At 42.8% G+C, this 24,817-nt stretch overlaps 2 protein-coding genes across 2 annotated transcripts in view; both read right to left on the bottom strand.

Moving 5' to 3' along the window:
• The window catches only part of LOC6581691 (division abnormally delayed protein), a 70,459-nt gene that overhangs the window by 34,801 nt on the left and 10,841 nt on the right, over positions 1-24,817 (bottom strand). The window lies entirely within an intron of this gene.
• LOC26527813 (probable isocitrate dehydrogenase [NAD] subunit alpha, mitochondrial) lies at positions 21,265-23,300 on the bottom strand. Its single transcript, XM_015161987.3, has one exon. The coding sequence runs from the start codon at positions 23,202-23,204 to the stop codon at positions 21,543-21,545; it is 1,662 nt and encodes a 553-aa protein (XP_015017473.1). The 5' UTR covers positions 23,205-23,300; the 3' UTR covers positions 21,265-21,542.

Raw genomic sequence — 24,817 nt, 5'->3', positions numbered from 1 at the left:
TGCCATATGCAGAAAGACATTTGATAATATTCATCTATTTTCATATACAGACATAATCAATATACCTATAAATAGATACAGATACAATTTGTACTCATCTGCAGATACATTTGTATCTATATACACATATACAAAGATACATATGCAATCAGTAGTCAATTGTCAATATATGCGCCTCTATAGTCCATGTCAAATTTGTGTCAAATGGAGCCACAATTGTATCTATAAACATGCAGATACATTTGTATCTATGCATATGACATTCATGTATCTTACACTATACTAAATGCTGCTATGCCTATCTGCTGTCCTACATGTTTTCGAGACTGCCTTCGTTATTGTCCTAGGACCTATAGCTGCAGATACATTTGTATCTGTGTCTATTGCCAGCTTTGCTTTCTTTCTTCAGCTGAACAACACGTAATATTGCCGTAGGCCTCGCTGTCTCACATGCACGCAACACACACACACACAGTTAGAGTTTCAATTGTACGTCTAATGCATGTTTCGTATCTTTTTGCCAAGTCAGAGTCAACAGCTCTTGTGCGGCTAATTTGTATTCATTAGGCTGGTCTCGTTTGCAGTCTGTAATTTAAAATCGTTAAAAGTTTAATGAGGCGTTAATAATATGGTTTTGTTTTACTTTTACCCTAGCCGGCACCTTCGCTTGAACCTCTGTCCATGTGCGTAGTCTTGCCACACTCTTTCCCTCACTCTCACTCTTACTCTATCTCGCTCGCTCTCCCTCTCTCTTGCTCTCTGTCTCTGTATAATTTTCTCGCGTCGCAGTCGTTGTCACCGCCGTTGTCATTGCTTTTTACTGCAAATAAGCGCCAGAGCATTACAACAACGTGACGCAGTCCCACCAGGCCGCAGTCGTGGTCGTGTCCTCCGTCACATTCCGAGACCCGGCCACAGGTAGACTCGAACCCATCCCACCCAATACGTGCCTGTCTGGGCTGGAGTCGGGTAAGCGGGGCCAGTGGGGCCAGTGGGGCCAGTGGGGCAAGCGGGCTGTCCCGGCGTCTGTTGTGGTTAAGCGCTGGGAACTTAATTGACTTGCAAGTGACTAATTGTGCATGAGTTCGACACGGGCGCCTCTCGAGCGTTGGGAGGAGGGTCGACAGAGCTGGAACCATATGCCATATGCCGCCACGGTGCGTGTAATATGAGCCAAATGAAGTTGTTCGACTCGTTGCTGATTAGCTGTCATAGTATCTGCGACTTCTTTTGCCTGCTAACTGTTATTGTTATAGCCTGGCCAAGGATGACAGGCACATAAGTTGGCCAACAGCAGGCCTAAGCCGATGTATATCTGTATTTTAAATATCTATCTAAATTCTATGAAAATTCATGCGAAATTCGGTTCTTCAATTAATAATTTGCATTGAAGCAACTGACAGCCTTTGGCTGCTGACCATTTTCGGTTAGTTGCAGTCTAAAGCAGAAATCGTTGTCGTTGTCAGTTATATAAACGAACAGTTTTAGAATTAGCCAAAAAAGCCACAAAAACAACAACACGAGCTGCAGTGATTCGGATTTGGCTTTGCAACGGATTTACAGCGATTGTCAAAGTGCCGCAAAAATCTATACAAACAAACAAAAAAAAAATTATATATATATATTGCAATTGCGGCAATTGCATTTTTGGCCTTTTTTGTCATTGATATGTCGAATAAATTGTCACGAAATTGTCAGCAGGCAGCTCGACAGCAACAACTAAAACAACAACAAACAGCAATTGCCTTGTGTCATGTGTCGCATATCAAATTTCATACATTTTTCATTATTTACAATTCATATAAAGACTTTCGATTAAATGCGACCCATGCATAATGTTGGGTCAAAAGCCATTTAATTAAATTAACATAAATCAACTAATTGCCATTAATAAATTGCCTTCTGGGCTGCCTGCCAAGCTACGCCAACCTATAATTAACTTAATCAGAATGGAAAGAAATGGAAAGAAAAAACAAATAATTATAGAGAAACTCTTGTGAGTTATGGAAACCAAATTATTTTAAAATTTTTGTATAAAAATAAATCGAAATTTTTTTTTTTTTTTTATATTTATAAAAATTTTAAAAGAATTTGGGAAATGTCTGATTTGTTAAAATATGCTACATAATTTGATTTCCAAAATTAAATATAAATAAATCTAAATATAAATAAAGTGTCAATTACACTTAAGGCTGCTTGAATTTCGAGTTCATTAACTGAGCTTAGCTCTTGCCATATACCCTTCCATAGTATATATATACACGCTCAAAGAAACATTTATATACATTAATATTTACTAAATACACGCTGTTTCAACAATGTAATAAAGCAGCTCAACCGCAATTTGTGTGGCTTAAGAGGCTTTTCCCTTCTTTTTTTTTTGCGTAATTAACTTAAAAGAACATTAACAATAAATTAGTAAATTTATGACATTTCAGCAAATGTTTCTCGGGTAACAAAAAACCCGCTGATAAGGCAGAAGAAACCAAATAAAAAGAAAAAGAAAAAATACAGAAACAAAAAGCCCGCCGAAGACGGGCAAAAGTGGAGAGGAAAAACTGAAGAATAATTATAATGAAGTGATAATGGTATATATTTTACAACATTTTGAGGTAAATGCAAAATGACAGGTTCTGTCAAAGCAACAACAACAACAACAACAACAAAGAGTCAAAGCCGCCGCCAGCTAGTCAAATGAGCCAAGTCGCCTTCAGTTCAGCTATTGAAATGTGCATTAATTAAGCGAAAGTTTGTTCAGTGTTGGCAAACGTCATTAATGAATGTGTTTTAAGCGGCTATTGGCCAAGTTCAGTCGTTGCATTTTGGCTATTTAAAAACAATTACAAACACATTTCAGTCAGCGCCCACGCGAATGTCATAAAATTGCATCAATCAACAGACAAACGACAGCAGCAGGAGAGGCAGCAGGGGAGGCAGCGGCAGAGCAGGAGGCAGGGGGAGACTGGCTGCCACAAATGTTAAGTCATTTTTAGGTCATTTGAAACGCTGAGGCAATGTGGGCAATGAGTTGGCAATATGTTTGGAAAATTGCATCCAACAAATCTGGCAAATACATTAGTTTTAATTGCCTGTCTTGGGGATGATGTCACTGCCACAGCAGCAACAGCAACACCAACACCAACAGCAGCAACACCAGGCAGTAGTTGCAGCAGCCCCCAAGGAGCTGCAGTTGGAGGGGGTTCGCCTCTTTGCCAGTTGTTTAGCCTTGTCGCACAATACAATGGCAATAAACTGGCTTTGGCTGCAGTTGCTGCCAATGTTGTTGCTGTTGTTGTTGTTGTTGTTGCTGCTGCCGCTGCTGACACAGTGGGCGTCGCTGCTGTTGTCGTCGCATTGTCTGCCGCGAGTGCATAGCTAAACGGTTTTGGCTTTGCCAGCAGCAGCAACAAAGTCTCAAATGCGATTACAGTGGAGCCCGGCTATGTTGTCAATCTGATTATCGTGTTGCACTTATATACAGCTCGCACATTTTATATACAGCTCATTCTTATCTTATCAATTTCCAACGAACCGAAATGAGCAAGCAATAAACATATTTTAACAATCTAAAAGCCATTTTCAATAGATATTGAAACTTTTTTTTTTTAATGTAGAAGAATAATATTTTCTAGATAGTTAAACTTCTGGTCATAATTCTTTAGAATATGTAATTTTAGTTTATAATTTTAGTTAATCTGCTTTATCTACTGTATCTACTTTCTATTTAAATTCTTATGCCATCTTCTTTATCTGAGCCTCACTGTGCCTGAGCCAAGCTTATATAATTCATTTACAACAATTGATTTGTGTTTGTCTTTTTTGTTTTTTTTTTTTTTTTTTTTTTTTAACTATTTAGCTATTTGTTTCCCCGACTATGACTCTATGTGCATTGCGTGTTTTGTTTAACAATTTCCAGCTGCATTTTCCGTCTTCCATTTTCCATTTAACATTTACCAGCTGATCACTTGACTGTGAACAAAACAATGCCCATTGAGCGCATTTTCTATTTACAATCAAATTTAAATGCAAACTCATAAAAAGATAAAAAGAAAATACTAAAATAGATTTCTCGAGCGATTCGCTCAGCCAAATGCGCAGGCAGATGGGATGTGCCAGATGCGAGGGCAATTGCAAACTGCAAACTGCAAACTGAAAACTGCAAACAGCAAACTGCATTTGCTCGCCGAGTGCAACTGACTCATCGCCACAGTTGGCAGCCAGTTCGACGACAGTGTGTGCCATAAGTTTGCGTTCCGCTAATTTGGCAATCAGCTCGAAGGCCTCGCAGTTTGTCTGACTTTTTTCAGCTTTTTTTTTTGCATTTTGTTATTGTGGCTTTTAGCTTTTGGCTGCTTTTATATTATTTCTATTATTTTTCTTCTCTTTTTTCTGCATTTAATGAAACTGTTTTACGCTGGGTTCTGTGCCCTGCGGTCAGCCATACTCTGTAAATGAGCTATGTGTATATAAGAGTGTATTAGCTGGCTAGATAGAGCAGCAAAATTGATCAGAGCATAAGGAATTTAGGTTATTATATAGTTCCTACAGTATCCTTTCAGCTCTCACTCAATATGGCTCATAGGAAAGTCTTACCTAGCCTTCCACAATCTCCTTTTTCACATCCTAAGCTCAAGTTCTTCAAATTTGATATACTCTCTCAAATAAGTATATCCATGGCCTTTCTTATTCAGTATATTCTCAAGCATCATTATTTAATTTAGACGAAGCTATCGTGTATCATGTTCTTTTAAGCTTTGTCTCTTGTGAATGATATACCCTATACCCCATATACGCGCAGGCATTGAATGACTGTTGACGCAATGGGGCAGAGCGTGATAAATTTTGTATTCGGTTTTTCGGCTTTTTTCGGCTTTTTTTTGTTTTGCGGCTAGTTGCCAAGTTGACAGTTGCGCTTTTTATACGAATCGACGACAACGACGATGAGGCGGGCGTTCAGGGTGTTCAGGCATCTGGCGACATTTTTCGTAGTTCCTCGATGTGGTCTCGCGGCTCTGGCTCTCTGGTACACTCGGTCACGGGGTCTTTGACACTTGCTGCACGCGGCGAGGGCAATTAAATAGCTCTGCATCACAGAGATTATATACACATGTATATGTTATATATCTGCATATAGTTGTACAGTTAGTTTGTGAATATGTTTGTCTATATGATTCCCGGATGCATTGCATAAGCTGCGCATCAAATTGTCGGCCTTTCAGCTGCTTGGGGCGCAAAAAATATTTGCCTGCTAAATTTAGCGACGCGTCAAAATACATAAAAAGCGCCGGTTCGCTCGATTTGAACACTTCACTCTGCCCGTTTTCTAAACATTTTCATTTACGCTTTGCGTTTGGTTTTTTCCTCAATTTTTGTTTGTTTTTTCGCTGCTGTTTGGTGTAAAGTGTAGCTGCCAAAATTCTGTAGACGCGCATAAATTAAGCATTCGAAATGATAAACGCGTGACTTGTGTTTTTTTTTTTTTTAGTTGGTGCCTTTTGAAACGCTCGAAATCAAATATGTATATAGAGCTTGGCATTCATGTATGATTTAGAGAGGTGTACTAGCATTTTTATGGGGATTTATGTAATGCAGGCACGAACGAGAGTCTTGAAATAGTCAGTAAAAAATGGTAAATATAGAGAAGAAACAGTCTGCTTTGGCAGTTAATTCACATCATGTATTCTCTAACCCTATAACAGTTATTTCTTCTTCGGCTATGGTCTGTACAGAGAGATACTCTCTATAAATTGATCTATGTAATTCAATATTTGTTTATCTAATAGTCCATATATAAGAGTATTTCCAATTCGGCTTCACTCCCAGACAGCTCTGCCTTTCGTTCTTTTATTTTTTACTATTTTGTCTCGAATTCGTTACGCAAAGTTAGTTTTATTTAGATTTGTGCCAGGCTGGCAAAATATTTTCGTCAATTATTGTATGCGGCAAATATTTGTTTAATAAATCAGAGACACAAAGAATATCCCCAACGTACAAAAAAATGTAGACAAAAATATGCTCTTCATAAATAACGGAAAAATCAAAATGTTGTTTTTGTTCGTGTTGAGATTTATGCTTGGCTTTCAGAGCTTTAATTAATATTTATTTATGATGCGATCTGGATTTTTGGTTTTCGTTGTGGTGACACTTGTAATCGATATATTTGTTGCGATGATTATTTGTGCAATGCCTCGACTGCTTTGCATACGCTCGCTATCCCTCCCTCCGTCCGTCTGTCTGTCTGTCTGTCTGTCTGTCGCTCGCCCAAGTTTATTTGATGTGCTGTTGAGTTGTTGCATGGGGCCCTTTTGATACCCCATAGAGAACTTGTGCCACAACTTGATATATTTTATGTGGCGTAGCTGTGTGTGTGTGTGTGCGTGACATCTGGCCACAAATCTATGCAATCTATATATATTATATATAGTTGCCATAAAGCATAAATGAGCACAGAACTGAACTGAGGCAGTTGCAGCTGATGAAAACTAAGCATGGATTTATTTTACTTAAGATTGTACCTCTCTCTGTCTGTCTCTGTCTCTGCTTCTTTCTTTGTAAGTATTCAATTTACTTCGTATAAATGGCTAAGCTTGATTTGCTTGCGATAAGTCGCTAAGAAAAGAAAAACAATAGAAATTGCTAGCGAAAGAGAATAAAACTTAATTAATTAGTGTCAAAATGGCGCGAGCTGTAGGCAACAGCCGCAGCAGAGGCAGCAGAAGCAACAGCAGGGGCAGCAGGAGAAACAGCAGGAGTAGCCGCTGTTCCATAGCGCACGCCACTGCCACTCGGATCCACTTCGTCTGGTTCCAGTGGCCTGCTTCCTGCTTGGCTGTCATTTGGCAAATTAATGGAATCAGCGCAGCTATTAGCCGAGCCGCGGCCAATGATATTATCAGCAAAAAAAAAAAAAAGAAAAAGAGGAGAAAAATGAGGACTACAACCAAAAACAAGCCAGAACGTTGCCAGCGGGCGTAACTGACTGCAAAATACCCGCACACGAGCTCCAGGCTAGTCTAGGCTCTAACTCTAAAGTCAGTCGGAAGGAGCTCTATATAACCTTTATATTGGGTCTTTTTCTGATTTTCCACACTCAAAATGATCTATGCAGCCTATAGAACAATCTTTACAGTTTCAAGTCAAAGAGATATTCCCCACTGAAAACCTATAGCCTCTTCATCTAGCTAACCGAGCGAGCATGAAAAGAGAAAAAATTTGTTGCCAAAGTCGCCGCATAACGGTAATTTATCTTTTAGCACGAATTATCGATCGATTTCCATGGCATTTCTCCAGTTCGTGGGCCAAAAACTTAATGCTTTATCTGTGTATGTTTGCCATTAGGTAACTGTCAGTTCAGCAAGGACAGATAGAGAGATGGAGAGAGGCAGTTGGGGGTGGGAAGGGGCCTGAAGGCAGGCAAACCGACTCAATAGACTGTTAACTTGGCTTATTGAGTTGTGCAGCCTTCCTCGACAATATTATTACTGCTGTTGCTGTTGTTGTTGCCATTGTTGTTGTTGTCGTTGTTGTTGCTGTTTTTACTGCCGACCTTTTTATCGCCCGCCAAGTATCTACAAAGTCGCCAAGTCTCAGCAGTCGCTGCCGGCTCAAGTCATTTTCGTGTGGCGGCGGTCTTGGGTAATGAATAAGGGCTGCGCACCGCCCACACAACGCAGACCCACAGGCAAATGCCAGCGACAACAACAACAACAACGCCAACATTTTTGGCACGCGAAAACTTGCGCTTATTCAATTTTCAGCTGCCATCGACGCCGGCGGCCAACGCGGCGTATGAGCGCTTCCGCTGTTGCCTCACTTCCGCAGTGTCTGGACCTCTTCGCTCCCAGCGTAGCCGTCGAAATTTCAAATGTACATGAACAAAGCGCACCGCGGCAATCATTCATAGTGCCGTCGTCATTGTTGTGTGTATCCTGCCCCCAAGTCTCGACACGAATCCTTTTTTTACTTTTTTTTAATTGTATTTTTGGCTGCATGCATGCATTGCCGCACAAAACTTTTCGTCTGTCTGGGTCCGGGCCCGGCCCCTCCGTCCCGGCGACGCACACCTGCCCAGGTAGCCCTCTGCTAATTAAGATGAATGCGTCGGGCATTTAGCAGCTTAAATGATATGGAAGTTTCGCCCCGATGAGTCAGTTTAATTGGGCATGCATGCGCTGCTACTCGCTGATAGTTTTCTTGCAGTGTATGGAATGTTGTTTACTTTTCGGACTGTCAAAGGACCTGATACGCATGAAAGTCCCCCTGCTGTGCTCGCCGCTCTATATACACAAATATATAAGCTCTAATATTCAAATAAGCCGCTTGGAGAATTGGCCAGAAGCTAAAGGGTTGCTCGTTCACATTATGTAAGCAAAAAGTTGCGCAAACTCTTTTTTTGTTTTCCTCTTTGTATTTTATATTTTTGGAGATATGCGCGCATTTGATTAATAACGCATTTATCAGCTGACAAAGTTCTGCCAATTTAAAGAGACAGCAACAGGAATTTTACTTTAATAAACGCAAATTTGTGTCTGATTTTTGTTTTCATTGCTCAGGCCAATCTGCAAATGGAAATCAATTAACTTTCAATTTGTCTTTCTCGGTTTTTATATATATAGAGCACGAAGTGCAAACAAGCTTCATTGATCAGCTTTACTAAGCATCAATGCCCTATGCGTACAGCTCAAATACAGGGTGGCTTTAGCTATAAATATATAGGAAGTCTACAGCATAGGGAAGTGCTGTAAGTGCTTGCTCTTAGTTTTCTCTTTGATTTAACACACTTAGGATCAGTCGAAATGCAAATTAAACACTTTTAATAATGCTCAAATACAGGGTGCTCCGTTCAGGTTGTCCCGTACTGGTTTTATAATGAAAATTCTTTGCCACTTGGGCTATAAAATACTCCCTAATACTTCTTTTCCATTTAGAATTGATTCGTAAATAGCCTAAACTTGTTTCTAAGCATTCTAAGCAGCCTATACAGGGTGTCTTCGATATAAAAATGAATACTACCCTACTTCCTACACTTACTTCTTTCAGATCATATAACGAATATTAAGCACTCTCTACATATTTGAGACTCGCTTTACATTAAGCTAGCCCACGTTTGCTTAGCTTAAGCCAAAACTGCCCCAGTACAGGGTGTGTAGGCTAGTATTTCGATTACATCACAGGGAATATTAACTGATTATTGCACTAGCTAATAATCAATGCTATTTCTGCTACAATTATAATAGCTATATAGTCCAACCCCAGCAGCCACCTCTACAGATTATATACAGGGTGTTTTTTAATTAAAATTACCCGACTCATATGTTAAGCCGACATATCTGTAACAAAGCAAAGGGGCACTCTTCACATTTCAGATTAGCTATATAAGCAACTCAGTTGCCCTTTCACACATTTCAAGCCAAGTGTACTGGAATATACAGGGTGTCCAATGCAGGTTTTCTATTCGCTCACAGGGAAAATCAATATCAGAGATAAATATATTTTCACCCCTCAATATGCTCAGCTTATGTACAACACTTATTGTTGTTGTTGTTGTTGTTGTTTCACATCTTTTTTTGTGCTGTTGCGTGTCGGATTTGTGCAGCACGCAAAGCACAGGCAAGAAACAGAAGTGACTTTGTCATGTTGCGTGTTCGCAGTTAATGCGAATATAATTTAATATTTTTGTCGCTGCTTTCGGCAAAGCTGTTACAATTGCTGTTTGCTGCAACCCTTAAATAGATCAGCCCTTGGCTCGACTCGGCTCGACCTGGCCCGGCGCGGCCCGGTTAGGGGTCGGGCCACAGAGTTTGAGTTGCAATTGTCTCGTGTCGAGCCGCCTGACTGATGAGCTACGCAGCTCCGCACGCTGGCAGCGGCGTCAATCAGCAACCCTCTTCAGAAATTAAGTCGTGTTGAAATCGATGCGCCAGTTGTTGTGGGTGGGCAGCAGCCGTTGCCGGTGTCAACGTCGCAACCGCATGTCAATCATAATTAAAAGTTCTCTCAGTCAGGCTGGCAGCGAGAGAGGGAGAAGTTTTCGGTTTGGTTTTTCTGGCTGAACAGCCAGGGGCTTTGCGCTTATCTTATCGTTCGCTTGATTGCTTGCCAAACACATTGCGCTGCGAGCTGCGCTGCTCATTTGGTCAGTCAGTCATTCAATCATTCCGGCTGCTTCCATTCATGGCTAGCATTTCATTCATACTGCAAGCCATTCTGTGGTCCGCCCAATAAGGCGCGATGGCTGAAGGCAACTTCGTTGCTGCTGCTGCTGCTGCTGCTGCGGCTCATTATCAATTTTCCATGTTGCACAGAGTCAGAGAAATGTGCGTGCAGTCGTGCTGCGGCAGTCGCATCTGCCACTGGCAGCACAGCTAACAAACTAGGCATTGTCCGCATTCTGCTGCCCCCCCAACCCCAGTGCCCCTACAGCTGCTGCTGCTGTTGCTGTCGTTGTCGTTGTCGTTGTCGCTGTCGTCGACGTCGTCGTCAATGTGTCTGCAACAATTGTTGCTCTCCATTCACTGTCCGAGTAGCTCCCAGTTGCCTGCAACCTACTCCTCCATCTCACCCTCTCTTGATCTGTGCATCTATCCAGCTGTCTGTCTATTGTCGCTCGAAGACATCGTTTGCAATTGCTGTGATTCTAGTTTTGTTGCCGTTGCCGTTGTCGTTGCCATTGCCTTTTCCATTGCAGTTGGGGCATTGGGGCAACAACAGCCATATTCAGCAGCACTTGCACTTATTACACGCTGCGTGCCTGGCAAGCCAACTAGTCAACCGTTCATCAATGCCTCAGCAACTGTGCCAAATCCTTGTCAAACTGTGCGCTTACCTGCAACGATACAAAAAAAGCAAGGTAAAACACAAATCAATAAGTAGAAGCAGAGGGTGTTGGGGAAAAGAAGAGTTCTTATTTTATTAAAATACTATTGCCATTCACACATTCAGACTATGGACTCCGCCTCGCATCTCCGACGCTCATAAAATAGTTGGAAATGTTTAGCATTTTGTTTGAATTGAGATTTAATTATGTGGCAACAAGCGCAGTTCAACTGTGAAGCAGGGGAGCAGGCGGCTCTTTACAATAAGTTTTCATAGGTTTCTCCTGTGCTGCTGCTGCTTGCTCGAATGCCCTGTGGCTCATTGAAGATGGGTATATGGGGTATACATATATTTGTCTCATTCTCTTAAAGATTGACTGGAAGAACTTCCGATGATTCATCATCTGAACGAACTCGAAGAGATGATTAAATTTAAATATCCTACCACATCACATCATATATCATATCATATATCATATCACATCATAGCAGCTCATTGCATGTGCTAGGGCATCCCCAAGTCGTGCACTCCCCACCACAAAACTCTGCCATGCTCTGATGCTCTAACTGACAGGCGCTGCCGTTCCGACTGATTTAAATGGATTTGTTTAGAGAAAAAGTTGTGCGTCAGATGAATGTGCATGTGTCAGCATGTCTGCATGTGTGCATGTCTGCATGTGTGCATGTTATTGTTTTAACATTGAATAGATTTTGATGGTGCAACGGGTCTGAGTTAATTTGTTTGTTTGCCAGCGTGTCATAGTTCAACACACGCCGGCGTCTATTTTGAGAAAGTTTATTGACTGCAAACGTTGCGCCCGTTCGTCGCCTTTAGTTAACACCCGTCCAACAGCTGGAGCCCAACTAAGCTATTTGGCATGCAAAAACCAAAAAACAAAAAAACAAAACTAGAAAGTTAAATTGGCAAGGCATTAAGATTGTAAAGTCTGGCGAGCTGGAGTCAAGAGCTCAAGCAGCTGCTTTGGCCAAGTGGAAGGGCGCTTGCACTTGGCTTGAATAAAATATGACGCTGACAGGCTGCAGGATCTGATGTGGATGCGCTGCGTCGTGTTGAAAGACAAATAACGCGTCGGCTGTGGCAAGTGGTTGCCAGCCTGTTGCCCCCAACATGTTGACACGCAGCTGCCACGAGCTGAAGCTGGAAAATTGGAGAGAAACGTAAAAGAAATATGTGTAAATTTTTACTCGTCTACGTAATGCGCTCAGTGCTGATGGCCACTTTTCCAAAGCATATGTTGCATGCTGCATGTTGCATGTTGCACGTCTGGCATTGATGACAGCCAGGCGAGTCTGTTAATTAATATCTAAGAATCATTTACAGCATCCAATTATATTTTCAAAAAGCCAAAATGCTCTCTGTCTGTCTGTCTCTCTGTCTGTCTGTGTATTAGTGAGCTTTTGAAAGCTGCTTCAAAAACTTGATGTTTGCTTTAATTATGCAAAAAGCTTTTGCTATCCGTGTGAGCTGTGTGTGTGCTTGCGTACGTCTGTGTGTGTGTGTGTGAAGTGCAGAGAATCTCTTCAGATTCTCGCACTCGCAAGTGCCTGCTGCAGCAGCTGGTTTCAGCTTCTATATTGAGTAGCGCACTTTGAACGCATAATATGCATTTTATGATTTTGTGCAGCCTACGAGCGAGTACGAGCATGTGTCTCCCCCCAACCCCTCCCCTTGATTTCGTAAGCAAGCCTTAGCAAATTTGTACAGCATTTTGGTTTGGTATTTTTTAAATCAGAGCAATTTGTATGCATTAAATGCAGAGAGACATTTCACTGCGTCAAGATTTACGTAATGCCCGCCCACCCACTGACAGACAACAGCGCAGGCAGACCCCTCCCACACAGCTGCAGCCCCAGCAGCAGCCCCAGCCACAGTTACGGATTCAGATTCACCCTTGGCTGGCTGCCTGGCTGGCTGTCGAGGTCGTTTGCTGATTCCAGTGCTGTACAGTCGACGCGTTTTGCTTGACATTTGTCAAGCGCTGCCCACGACTGGGGGCCGGGTTTATCTGTCGCCCTGTGTGTCCGTGTACGCCCACAGCATCAGCGGATGCTTCAATCGTGCCGCAGTCTCACTCGCTCTCTCCCTCTCTAGCTGTCTCTTTCAGCCAGCCACCCCAACCCACAGGTCAAAGTCAAGCTCTGGCTGTTTTTTCAGTTATTTCACCAATTATTAATCAGACTATATATATATATAGTATATAGGAAATAGCTACTTGAGACACAGCCTGTTGGTCAATTCCAATTCCAATTCTAATTCTCTCACTTAAAACAAAAACAAACCATAAATTTGCGCTGGCAAACAAACATGTAATCCACTACGGGGGCTGCCCAAGAGTCTACATATAGCACTCGGGGTCAGGCATGACAAGCAACAACCGACAACCGACAACTAACAGCCAACAACTAACAGCAACAACAACAACAAACGAGCAGCATTGTTAAATTTTTGTTTTATTGCAAACATTCAACGCCATTTGCGTTTTTGGCCATATAAATGTCGTCCATGTTATTGTGGTTGTTCTTGTTGTTGTAGTTGTTGTTATTGTTGTAGAGCGATAAAAATCTGTGAAACAACAGCAAGACAGCAGCCAAAAGGCATAAAACGAAAGCTGAATGCCCTTACCCAAGGCAATCATATAAGAAAGACGCAAATGTCAAGGATAAACAGAAAATATCAATAAAATCTGAACAGAAAGAAGCTGCAATTAAAGATAAGTTACTTATTTTCAAGAGGAATTTTACATAAATTTAATTCAGATATTACAAAATATATATAAATATATTTCTGTATTTATAGAATTTTTTGATTATATATATTATTATTATTATTAAAAATTCTAATTTAAGATAGGAAACTTATCTTTATTTGCTGCTTCTTTCTTGTAAGATTTATAAACATTATCTGTCTTCTTCTTCTATTCTATTTCTTCTAGATCTTCATCACCTACAACAGTTGAGGCTAACTTCTTGGCTCTGTTTCTCTCTCTTTCTACCTTCAAGTACATTAGCTAGCCAACATAGCCCCTCAATGTAAGTAAGTGAAATAAGGCAATCGGGCACAGTTTGTACAATATGCTAAAGTCAACAATTCAACCCCTACCCAAACGCCAACTCCAGCCCGAGCCACCTCCAACCATTTTTCGGGGGGGCTTACCATGCGGAGACCCCAATGGTCTCGTTTACAAATTAAGCACTTCCAAATGGGCAGCAAATTAATTTTTATTGCTCGCAGAGTTATGTAAAATACAGCCAACAGCCAGAGAGTTTACGTTTGGCCAGCTCTATTTGCCTTTCAGAGCAGAGCAGAGGGAGGGCGAGAGCGAGAGCGAGAGATAATGTAAGAGTGAGAGCAAGAGAGTTTTGCAAAATGCTAAAACTTTTGCAAGTTGTCGACTGCTTTAATAAGCGTCGCAAGTTTCGCTACGAAATTGACAAAGTTTTGTTCTTGTTGTTGTTGTTGTGGCTGTTTTTTGTTTTTTTGAATGAGACAAAAATTTTTGGCGGCTGGATTTGAGCAGCTTAGGCAGATGGCGACTGCCTGTCTGACAGTTATTTAGTGCAGGGATTTGGCAAAGATAGCCAAACGGAAGCGGAAGCGGCCAACGCTTGCCGTGCCGCCATGCTCGATTCGAGTACATTAAGTTGTTGCCAGCTTAATGTGGCTGACAGAGACAGAGACAGAGAGAGAGAGAGAGAGAGAGAGAGAGTGCTAATGAGAGAGAGGGAGTGCTAATGAGGGAGAGCGACTGAGGAGGGGCCTATGGCAGCTAGCTTCTATTTTTGTTTGCGAATTATGCGTACTTAATTGAGCTGCAAATAAATTGGAAACTAATCAAGCAACGGCTGAAAATAAAGCAAGGAGAAACTGCAGGAGGTGGAAGCATGAGGCAGAGATATTTGATATATTATGAATTCCATGACAGTTATTTTGCAATTTTAGCAGCAATTAGGGTAGTTATCCCAAAGAGAGGACTAAGAAAACTTGAAATTGCGATTCTTAAATTAAATTTAAATTCAAATTCTTAAATATTGCACATTCTGCAAATAGTTTCAGTTTATTAAAAAAAAGCCCCACAGTCACTTTAAAGGTTATGCCACTTTGCACTTTAGGTTTATTATACAATGATATCTGCCGTGAGCAGAGCGCGAAAATTTCCATATAAATCAAACAGTTTTTAATCAGCAATCACAAACAGAAATCGAATTCGGTTTAATTTGGAAAATGGCTTCGATTTATAGTTATAAATATGTTAATCAGTCTGCCGACAGCGCTGTATATTACATATATATATATATATATATATATATATAGGTATACTCCATGCTATATGCAAACAGCAATCATACTATGACAAGCTCACGTTTTGTCAGCCACATCGGGCCAAAAAAGAAAACTGAATAAAAGTTAATGATGATGCTTGATGATAAGTGTTGGTAATGGTCAGACGGATAGTTTAACTGCGGCAGTCCGCTTGACATTTTCATTAGGGCTAAGGCACACCTACGTCAATTGTGCCAACTCTCCACACACACACACACAGACACTCGCAGAGAGCAAAATACCACACACACACACATCTACAATCACATCTACATCTACCTTTTCACGAGATGTCATTGTACATGTGCGAGGCTTATCATTTATTTATATGGTTTATTATTGTTGTTTATTCTCGTTGTTGTTGCCATTTGCTGAGTGGGCAGGGCAACAATAAGAGCCGGATGTCTGGGCTGAAGTGGGCTGGCTGTAGGCCAAGGGTTGTGCCAACATACGCCCAACTCCTCCTGCTGCTGCTGCTGCTGTTGCTGCTCCTGCTGCTTCTCCTGCTGTTGTCGTTCAAAGTGTCATTGTTGCCATTGAGCATGCTCTTTGTTTGATAAATAATTTATTGGTCGTGCGTCTGACAGAAATGATGCCACGTGGCATTGTCCTCTGATGGGCCGCTGAGCTGAAGTGCTGCCAAAGAATTATTGCACAGAGCAGCTCGAAAATCTGCTGCTGCAAGTCCGTAAACCTTCAAATCTCTTTTGCCTTTTCTCATGCAATTCAATCGGAGCTTTAAAAGTTTTGCTCATTCGCTGAACTTTTTCGCCTTTTCATCTTGTGCTCTTTATATCGACGTTATTCATTGTTCCCTTTGTCTATCATATTCACCTGCTCGCCTGCTCATCCGTTTGCGCCCAATTGTGCAGCAAACAAAAAGTTGATTGCATTTCACACGGCTGCTAGCGGAACTGGAGCCCTCTGCTGCTCGACCCAGTTAAGCACTTCGCACTCAAGTGCCTCCACACATGACTCTCTCACTCTCTCTCACACTCTCTTTATATATAATACCAGAAAAATTGTAAAGCTAAGGCAAAACTTTTGCATAATGCGCTTGCACTTATCCACGCTGCCTGCCCGCCTCGGCCTGCCTCGCCTTGCCGCTAGCCTGAGCTGCCTTGCCTGCCCCAATGCATAATAGATTTCAATGGAGTCAACATGGCGCAGAGCATTGGGCACATGTTGACCTTAGCTTGGCCCGGCCATATACAAAAGGTTCATTGGCCATTGGCGGCCAGCAGCCGCCGCGTGGCCATTGTTGAAGCCCCGGCCCAGGTGGAGTTCTAGCCGTTGTCGACTAGTTAAAATTTTATGCAATGTTTATGAATTCGAGGAGCCGTCGAGGCCCAAAGGCTCTGCCACATAAATTCTGCCACTGCCGCTGCTGCTGCTGCTGTTTGCCCAACTTTTTTGGGGCTCATTTCAAATTTACAAGTTTTAATTGAAAAAAACACTAAGTGGGATTTGTGCACTGCCTCACTCACTCACTCACTCACCACTCTCTCCATCTCTATCTCACTCTATATATATTGCACTTGCAACTGCAGGACATTAAATCAACAAGTGACTGCGTCAGTTTCTGCCTTTGTGCCTTGGCGTGGTCTGGCACTTGGTCTAGGTCTCCTGCTTCTGGCCTCGGTGTTGGTGTCACGTTGCGGAATCGTTGCTCGACTCTTAATTACCGGAAGTGGCCCCACCTCAACCCACCCATCCAGCTCTGGGGCCAGGTAACAAACTGCAATTAGTGTCTCGGCCACACCCACAGCAACAAGACCACGAAAGCTGATAGCTGACCAAGAAATTGCTTAGATATGTACTTGAGAGTGGCTCACAAGTTGCCATGTGGCCGGAGCTCGTGTTGCCACGGCTCGTGTTGCCCCACAGTGTTTACAGCTTTATTTAAGCCCGCAACTTGGGTATTTACAATAATAGGAAAACTTTCCACACTTTCCACTATTCAATTAATTGATGCTCAGACAGAACGAGCAAATGATTGTCAATCTATAGGCTATCTATAGGGTATGCAAGTGTCCTGCTGCTGCTTATTTATGTGCCACCTTATCGACGACAAATTGCGGCACCCCAAGATTTTGCCGCACATGTGTCGCATTCGGTTTTATGGGCAATTTCAATTATCTTCGCTTGCCGTTTAATTGCATTAATTAAACCAACACGAGATGCTTAACATTCATTACTTTCTGTGCGCGCACATTTTATGGCATCCAGCAGCCCAGCTGCATCCTTATCAGTGGCACTTGCCTCCTTTCTGCTCTGCTGCTGCATTTCCGGCGTTAATTGAATACAGTGAAGTCCACGTGCGAGCTGTGCGAATGCATGAAGCCAAAGAGCATATGAGTGGATCCGACTGTGTGTGTGTGTGTGTGTGTGTGTGTGTGCGTGTGTGCAGTGGCAATTACCAGTGGCAGAGCCAGTGGCAGCCACTCCAACGGTTTGTCAATTATTATTATTTATTAATTGATGGTTTTCATTCGTTTTTGCTTGTTTGTTTCATTTTTTTTTTTTTTTTTTTGCATAAAATATTTGATTGATGTTTCAATTTATGCTCTACATTATTTAAATGGAACAATTAATCAAACACAATCACTGGGTCAACTCAAAATAAATAGCAAATCAACCAAATACAAATTTTGCATATGCATCAAAAAATATCACGCATACGCCATGTACAGCAGCGAGCACAGCTCAGAGCTCAGAGCTCAAGTACAAACAATAAAATACTATAACAAAACGCATTATCAAAACAATAAACAATTGATGGCATTTTACTTAAACCAACAACAACAACAGCGGCAGCGCCAGCAAATAGAAAATAGAAGCAAGCCACAGAAAATCAATAAAAAAAATAACAAAAACAAAAACAAAGCACGCCACAAAGAGTATGAAGAAGAAGCAAGAAACAAAACGCAGCAAATAAATAAAAATTGCTTTATTTATTAAGCATTAAACAATAAATGGGATTATTTTTATCAGCAGACCAAAGAGATGTAAAAGCACAAAATAAAAGAAAACAAAACGAAGCGAAGCGAACCTAAAGAGACACAAGGAAAGCAAACAGCTACTTAAGCTCTGGCAGAGCGAGAGAGATTGGGCGAGTGGGAGAGAGAACACGCTAGAAGAAACACACAAATAAATAAATGCAAATCATTTGCCCGCTCCCCAACCATGTTGTCTAGTGTTGAGCGACTGATGGCCTCTTTCGCTTAAAGCCTTAAGGACAGCGACAACAAGTCCTGGACAGACCTAATAAGTAGCTGGACACAGCCACTCACAATTCATTTGAATTTGCTTCTTGTTTTCCTTTTTTTGGCGGGTGGTTTTTCCTGTCGGTCTCCTACCACTGCCCCTCCCCCTCCCCCGCCACCATCCATTTATTTCAGCAAATTTGTAACTGTCACTTGGACCCCGGCTCCATTTGCTTGATAGGCATAGAAATCTGTATGTTCCGGCTCATTGTGGAACCGGTTCGGCTTACGCTGAACTTTGTGCGTACAGGAAATAGGTAAAAAAAAAAAGCAGACGGAAAAAAAAATGTTGCCACTTGGCTGGCAAAAAGGTAGCACACAAACTTTGGCAAGTGACAAATAGATTTAAATTCGAAAATGCTTTTTGTTTGTCGCTATTTTTTCACGGCGCCAATTCAATTGGAGAGGTGGGCCCAGCCGAGTGGAGCTGGAGTCGAGGGGTCGTGTCATGCAAAGCACTATTGACGGCGGTCGTAAATCTTGGCTAAAAGTGTGGAGGAGAGCCAAGCAGAGTGCGCTGCAACCCTTGTCAAGTGGAGACCCGGTCGAAAAAGGGCCACAGGGCAGACGAGCGGGGCAAGCGAGCTAAAATTTGTGTGCTCGAGTTTGAGCCGGAAAATCAGTTAAAAACGATTTAAAACGTGCTGTCAAGCACTCGTAAAATTGCAAATGAAGAGTGAAATATGTAGTTCTGCATGATGCCAATACACGTTCGCCAGCTTAAAAGGATAGTATATGGCCAGCCGTTCGTCTTGCGGGGAATTACAATAACTTTTACAGTTTTAGAACTTGGCTGTACAAGTTGGATTAAGATTGATCTCTTTTAGAGATGAATCTATCACTTATATATCGATTTAGATCTGTGCTTAGTTGAGTTTGTTTGACTTTCTGTATCTAGGAATGCTTTTCCTACCAAATATAAGAGCTTAGGCTAAGTTAATCTTATGCTTTGATTGACAGACTGATATCATATACATATCATATCGCAACTTATTTCATATATTAGCTCAGCTATTTATAATAAGCACGCCTCTATACTTTTTCGGTACGGGTATCTGTTAGCCGGTCCAGCTGTCTTTTTTCTCTCGTTCAGCGGAGACCGGCAAAGTGCTCAGCTGGCAATTTTAAGTATCATCTTTAATCATTGAAAAAAAGGTAATCCCAGGTACTTTTTACTTACTAAATACTATTTATATATCTGACCTCTAAAATGATGCATAAATAATTAATTATAGATTGTTGAAAATGTTCCTATTTTTACGGGGAAATACGTTCGTTTAATTCCGCGTATTTTCAGAGATTTTTTCTTCGTTTTGGTTTTTGGAAAATTCTCTGAAGTCAGAATAAAAAATAAATTACTTTGAAACAATTAACGAGGCACAAATGTTCACAGCTTGGCGCTCTGCACGTCAACCGATTGCATTTACAAATTAGCATTCTAATGAGCGGCCCTCGGGCCATGGCCCATGGCATGGCATGACAATTATGGAGCCGCCTTTTGTCTATGGGCCCCTTACGCCTCTCCTCTATTTACTGTACTGCACTGCACAACATTTCTGGGGAACAGACATGACCATTCGCTGTCTGGCGCTTTGGCCTTTGCGTGTTGGCCAATTCAAATGAGCCTCGATTGGTTGGGGTGTTCCACTGTAGCTTGCGCTATGCGAATATAGATTTATGAATGAAGCGACTGCAGCGACAACTAGGCCGACTCAGAGCACTAACATGCCACGCCCCCCTCCTCTCTTCCTCATCCGAAAGCTGCTGTCAGCTTCAACCTGGTAGCTGTTAGAATCGAGCCGTCTTTTGCTTTTCTTAGCTCCGCTTCTCCGCAATGCAACCCAAAAAACCGGTTACAACAGCAAAGAAGAAAAAAAAAAAATGTGATAAAAAAAATACGTAAAAAATTCTTTACTTTTGTTTCACATATATATATGCACACAGAACGAAGTTTATCTTTTGGCTCTCTGGTTCTCTGGTTCTCTGCTCTGTGCTGCTGCTGCTTGTTTATAAAAATTCTTTGAAATGCACACAAAGAATCTCCCACACACACAAAATTACATTCTCCCTCTCTCTCTCTCTCACACACACACACATTCTCCGCCTCTCCCCGTCCCTCGCTCATTTTTTTTCATTTTAATTTTTTATATGGCTTTTTAGTTGGCTCTGTGGCATTTTCTTCCTGCTCCGCTCGGTTGCACTCAGCGCAAAAGGAACGGCTCCATCACCCTCTCTCCCTCTCTTGCTCTCTCGCTCTTTCGCTGTTGGCTAGTAGCTGGGTTTGTTTAGAGTTTTGGTCGGTGCTTTTAAACGCAGCCAGTTTTGAAGTGGAAATGGTCCAAGCATGCATGTAAAAATGCAACGTAAGCCGGCCCCTAGAGCAAAGGGAGCTGCACATAGGGGCCAGGCCATGGATAGGGGCAGGGATTGAAGTTGATGTTGAATGTAGAAGTTGAAGTTGGGTAGGAGGCGAAATGAGAGGAAAGCAGAGGAGAGGCAAGGAAAGGGCAGCCCAGTGCGGTTGATGACTTGCGTTTGGCTCTCGCTTTCGGGCCCGCAGAGACTGACTGACTCTGGCGCTGACTTTGACTTTGGCACTGGTTAGACTGGCTGGCTGGCTGGCTGGCTCGCTAGCTGGCCTTCTGGCTAAACTGGGTCTGGATTAGGGGCACCTGAAACCCCCGTGAGCCCCCTCTCAGTTGCAGTCTCTCTGCGTTCGCGCTCTTTGACTTTCGAGTGTCGGTCGGTGTTTTCTGTGATGTTCGCCTGGTTTACTATTGCGTTGCAGGTCGCTTAAAGCTGAAGCCGAACCGTTGATACAATATTATTGAAAATCAAATTGTCAGTTATGCGTAATTTCCATTTTATTTAAACATCAATTTCATTGCAAGGCAGCTTATAATGAAATAGTCGCGATCATATATCAAAGCAAATTTCGAGGCGCAAAATTTTTGTGTGAAATTCGTGAATTGGGACTCAAGAACGATAAATGTTTCAAGGACAGCCTGTAGCAAAATAGTTGACATAAAAAATACAGATATATACTAGATGTGCCGTCTTCAGATTGATGTACTGAGGAGTGCCTCCTTCTGGCATTGTCAGTTAAGCGATATCGAGTGCTCACTTGATATTCTTGATGAGGGCCTTGGTGTACTCCGAACATTTGGCCTTGCCACCCAGATCGATGGTGCGCACATTGTCCTCCTTGATGGTCTTGATGACCGCACGCTCGATCTTGTCCGCGTGGGCGCCCAAGTCAATGTAGCGCAGCATCATCACGGCGGACAGCAGCAGGGCTGTCGGATTGGCCAGATCCTTGCCAGCGATGGTGGGCGCTGTGCCATGGACAGCCTCAAAGATGGCGCCATTGATGCCAATGTTGCCAGAGGGCGTCAGCCCCAATCCACCGATCAAGCCGGCGCAGGTGTCCGACATGATATCGCCATACAGATTAGGCATGACCAGCACATCAAACTGTGTGGGATCGTCGACGATCTTCAGACAGACTTTACTGATCGCCGCCTCCTCGTACTCGATGCCATTCTTGTCGAGCTGATCCTTGTACTTCTCGTACACCTCGCGCACACAATGGATGAACAGGCCGTCCGACATGCGCATGCTGGAGCGCTTGTGCACCGCGGTGATCTTTTTGCGCTTCATGGCCAGGGCGTACTTGAAGCAGTAGTCGGCGACACGCATCGAGGCGGGCCGCGTTATCAGCTTGATGCTCTGGACCACGCCATTGACCAGCTGATGCTCAATGCCCGAGTACTCGCCCTCGGTGTTCTCGCGTATGGTTATCACGTCCACCTTGCCGTAGACCGTTTCGACGCCATCCAGCGACTTGCACGGCCGTACATTTGCGTACAGGTTGAAGAGCACACGCAGGATTAGATTCAGCGAACGAAAGCCCTTGCCCACGGGCGTCATCAGCGGACCCTTGAGGCCCAGCTTGGTGCGCTGCATGCTGTCAATCACCTCTTGCGGTATCGATTGCTTGCCGTCTTTATCGAGCGTGGGCGTCACATCGACGGCCTCGAATTTCAACGGTGCTCCAGCTGCCTTGAGCACCTCGATCACGGACGCCGCTATCTCCGGGCCGATGCCATCGCCGGGCATCAGAGTTATAACACGCTCGCCACTACCAGCTTTTCCACCATCCGCACCAGCAGCACCGGCACCAGCGGCACCGCCACCACCACTGGCAGCTTTACCGCCGCTGGCACCGCCACCGCCACCTCCTCCGCCCCCGCCGCCACTTCCTGGCTTTTTGTTACATATATCCGACTTGGATGCCTGAGCCTGTGTGACCAAGCCGTAAAGCACTTCATCTTTCAGTGGCTCGCTTTGCTCGCGCACTTCTGGCTGGTTGGCCACACTGAGCAGCACTTCGGGTGCCCAAGGCTCGCTCGGCTGGCTGCTGGCAGCTTCCGAGAGCGCAAGTGGCGTCTGAACGGGATATTGATCGGATACACCGATGTGACTCTGAATTTCAACTGGGGCAATCGCCAGGAGTCGCCTTTCGCGCTGCAGTCGTCGGCAGGCAGTTGGAGGTCGCCGCGCGGGCAGCTGGCTGTCATTGGCAGCACATCGGCGCGAGTTTCGATTCGGGTTGGCCTCGAAGCGACTCTGGCATGTTAGTAGGGCTAGATGTCTCTTGAAATAACTAGACCTTGCTGCAATCACGGCTGATCTACGGTCGTAGTAGCTCAGGCCCGACTTGCTGCTGACTAACAGGCGCTCACCATATAATTTAGAGCAGTCAAACAATTGACGAAACATGTCCAAAACAATTTATAATTTAATAGGAAATTTTTTCAATAAAAAAAAAAATATATAAAAAAAAATTCCGACTGTTTAAATAACAAGTTTTGACTGACAACAGAGTTTGATCGACAAAATGATTGAAGCTAGCCAGGATTTAAAGCAGCAACATTTTATTTGCTTTGCGGGAATACCCCTGCCACGGTGCTGAGGACGACATTTTAAATAATTCATTTCATGGTGGCAGTCAACACTTGGCCAAGCAATTTGCATAGCTTTTAGCCAAACGTCTTATGCATTCGCTGGCTAGTTTCGCTTTTGTTTGGCGCCTCAAAACTTTGGCGACTGGCACCGCCAATAAAATGAAGAAGAAGAAGAAGAAGAAGAAGAAGAAGCAGAAAATGGCAAGAAAAATGAAAGAAAAACTTTCACAAATGCAAACACGCGACAAGGACAGACAGGAGGAGCGTCGCCTGGTAACCCTTTCGTTCTAGCACGGAAATTATTTTCATTTAAGTGAAAATATTATAGAGACTCTAGCAGCTGCTGCCACAGCTACTCCTGCTGCTGCTGTTGCTGTTGCTGTGATTCGTTTTTGGGTTAAGAGTTAGCTAATTAAATTACTTTTTGCAACTGCAATTCCATTTGCCATTTGCCCAATTGCTTTTGGCTTTGAAGGTCGCGTATTTGCTTTACCGTTGCCTTTGCCATTGCCTTTGCTTTTAATTGAAAAACTTGCGCGAAATGGAAAGCAGCTCAGGGAACGGGCACGGGCACGGGAATGGAAAGGGGAATGGGGGCGTTAGTGGGTTAAGGGATTGCCACAATTTTGGTGGCATTTAATTATAGCATGAAATTAGCTGCGAAAGGTAATCAAATTATGCATAGCTACCTGCGGGGCGCACCTGCAAACGTGCACGCCACGCCCCAACGCCCAATGGGCTATGACCGGCAAAGTTTTCATTTTTCAAGCTGTTGTCATTTGGCATAATCATATTTCAACGGATTAGCATAATTTAAGCATACAAAATATTAATAATGAAAAGTGAATGGCTGTCGGCGTCGAGTTCAACACACACCAACACCAACACACACATACACACAACAAGCAGCCACGCCCCCAACCACGTTGACAATAATATTAAAATTTTTCCTACTGTTCTGCGTTAGCCCCGCTCGATGCTTTGAGGGGGGCAAACATTAAGTGCCCCTGGGTTTTTATTTGTTTTATTCGTATGCCCTTATAGAGGGTATCCCTCTACAGAGTGTCTGTCATACACTGTTATACTGTATATCCAGCTGTTATATGGCATGGCTATAAAACTGTCAATGGCCAATCTATAATATATTTAGCTTAATACAACACTTTTTCAGTATCTGTTATATATTGTTATACTATGTTCGCAGCTGTTATATAATATATTAAAAATGTTACATGTCTGTGTCTGTTCTGTGTTGGCTTGCACTAAGATAAACTATTAAACTATTAAACTAGTTGTTATACACTGTTATACTTTGTTGTCTGCTGTTATATGGGCCTATGAAGAAGCTACCATATATCCTCTAAGATGAAGAAAAAACATTTATATGACTATAAAGCAGGGATTACTAAACTTCCACTTGTTATATAT

This window comes from Drosophila mojavensis, unplaced genomic scaffold (assembly GCF_018153725.1).
Source record: "Drosophila mojavensis isolate 15081-1352.22 unplaced genomic scaffold, ASM1815372v1 contig_74, whole genome shotgun sequence".
Lineage (NCBI taxonomy): Eukaryota > Metazoa > Arthropoda > Insecta > Diptera > Drosophilidae > Drosophila > Drosophila mojavensis.
This window is presented reverse-complemented; position numbering and strand designations above follow the sequence as displayed.